This window comes from Habropoda laboriosa, unplaced genomic scaffold (assembly GCF_001263275.1).
Source record: "Habropoda laboriosa isolate 0110345459 unplaced genomic scaffold, ASM126327v1 scaffold440, whole genome shotgun sequence".
Lineage (NCBI taxonomy): Eukaryota > Metazoa > Arthropoda > Insecta > Hymenoptera > Apidae > Habropoda > Habropoda laboriosa.
In genome coordinates, this window is record NW_017100710.1 from 1,635,391 (window position 1) to 1,637,260 (window position 1,870).

At 53.0% G+C, this 1,870-nt stretch overlaps 1 protein-coding gene across 1 annotated transcript; it reads right to left on the reverse strand.

Annotated features, from left to right (window-relative positions):
- Positions 1-478: 478 nt before the first annotated feature.
- Positions 479-1,450, reverse strand: LOC108577021 (SOX domain-containing protein dichaete-like). The gene has a single exon (XM_017940100.1). It carries the CDS (start codon positions 1,448-1,450, stop codon positions 479-481), a length of 972 nt encoding a protein of 323 aa, XP_017795589.1.
- Between the last annotated feature and the right edge of the window lie 420 nt (positions 1,451-1,870).

Sequence of the window (1,870 nt, forward strand, 5' to 3'; positions counted from 1 at the left end):
TCCGCGTGGTTGCCGTTTCGACGAGCCTATTGCCTCGAGACCACGGTCAATTCGCGATCGACCTTGAAAATCTATCGCGCCTGCGCTATTATAACCATCGAACAATTAGTAATTTAGTTCAAGAATGGAAGAATTCTCACGGATGTGCCTCTCTGTCTGCCTGTCTGGCGCCTAACCGTTTCATCGACTCTCGAGCAAAACGTCGTTATAAATACGAACGTCGTCGGTGTTTTCCCGCGCGAGGGAACATACAGTCGTGCGTGCGTATAGTGTCACGTTCGGTGTAACGACGATAGACGATTTCCTTCTCTTTTTCTCTTTTTTGTCTTCCCCCTGTTAAAAACGAAACCCGCGCGGTTCTTCGATTCTTCTCGACTCGTAAACGAATCACACATCAAACGGAGATTTCGTTCCACGAATCGACACGGACGAACGTTCCCTCATCGAGCCCCTATATTAGACGGATCTACACGCGAATCTAGAATATCACGGAGACTGGTCGACGTAGTTGCTCCAGGTCCAGCGTGGACGACGTGGTCGGTGTGGGTACTTGTTGATGAGACGAGGAGATCGAAGTGGATCCTGGGCTACTTCCAGGACTACTGGTCGTCGTCACGATGCTTCCTGAGCCGGTCGTCGACGAGGATGGGAACATGAGCGGCGGATGAGGCGCGGTTGCGCCTACTGTGTGGTGTCCGGTTGGAAACAGTGGTCCAAGATGAGACGCCGTCGTTGGATACGGCTTACCTGCTGTCGTCGGTGTTGAGTAGAAGCCAGAGTAGAAGCTGCTGACCACCGCTGCAGCGGACGCTGCGTTGTTGTTGGCCGCGTCGGCCGCCGCCGCTGCTGCAGCTGCAGCCGACGACGACGATCCTGTACCACTGCTACCAGCTACCAGCTTGCTGAGGTGGACGGCGTCGAAGGCGGAGCCAAAGTAAGGCGGCAGAGGTGGATAATCGAGCGGATGAGGGTGATGATGATGATGAGACACTGGAGCCGCAGGTGCCGCGAAGTATGGCGGCAAAGGGAAACTAGGAAAACCACCTGGACTCATGGAACCTGCTTTGCCTGGCACCACGGACACTGGAACCTTTGGTTTTCTTCGTGGACGGTACTTGTAATCTGGATGCTCCTTCATGTGCATAGCACGAAGTCGTTTAGCCTCGTCGATGAACGGTCGTTTCTCTGTGTCGGATAGAAGCTTCCATTCGGCGCCCAGTCTCTTAGATATCTCCGAGTTGTGCATCTTAGGGTTGTCCAGTGCGATCTTCTTTCGTTGGATACGAGACCACACCATGAAAGCGTTCATAGGCCTCTTGATATGTTGTTCTTGAGAGTTCGGTGTTTGTTGATTCGCCATGTTCATGTCCTGGCTCACGTGGTGCACCGAGTGCAGGTCCATGCCGGAGAGGAACCCGTACCCGGGATGTTGTTGATGTGAGCTCATCATTGTCACAAGTATCGTGTGGATACTGCTGAATAGATCGAACCTGTCACCCCCCTTCGAAGTTTCTTTTATTTTTCTATTTAAAACTTCACACACTCGCGAGCGGACGTTTGTCACGCTCGATGATCGTTCTTAGTCCTCGCGTTCATCCACTGATCAACGTTCTTCTTTGTCCCGCTGGGAAACACCGGTGACGATAAAGAGAAAAGAAGGAAGGAAATATACACGAGTGACGGAAACAGGAGATCACCTAGGCGCAAGTGAGCGCGGCAAACAGTCGAACGTGCTCGAATGGAGTGCCGGTGTCGACTGAGCGTGGACTGCCCGTAGGACCGGTCCACGACCTGCTCGAGGGATCCATTCTTCCTCTCTCTCTCTCTTTCCCCCAGTTGTTGTCTCTGTCTGGCTGGATTTCGAGGGCGG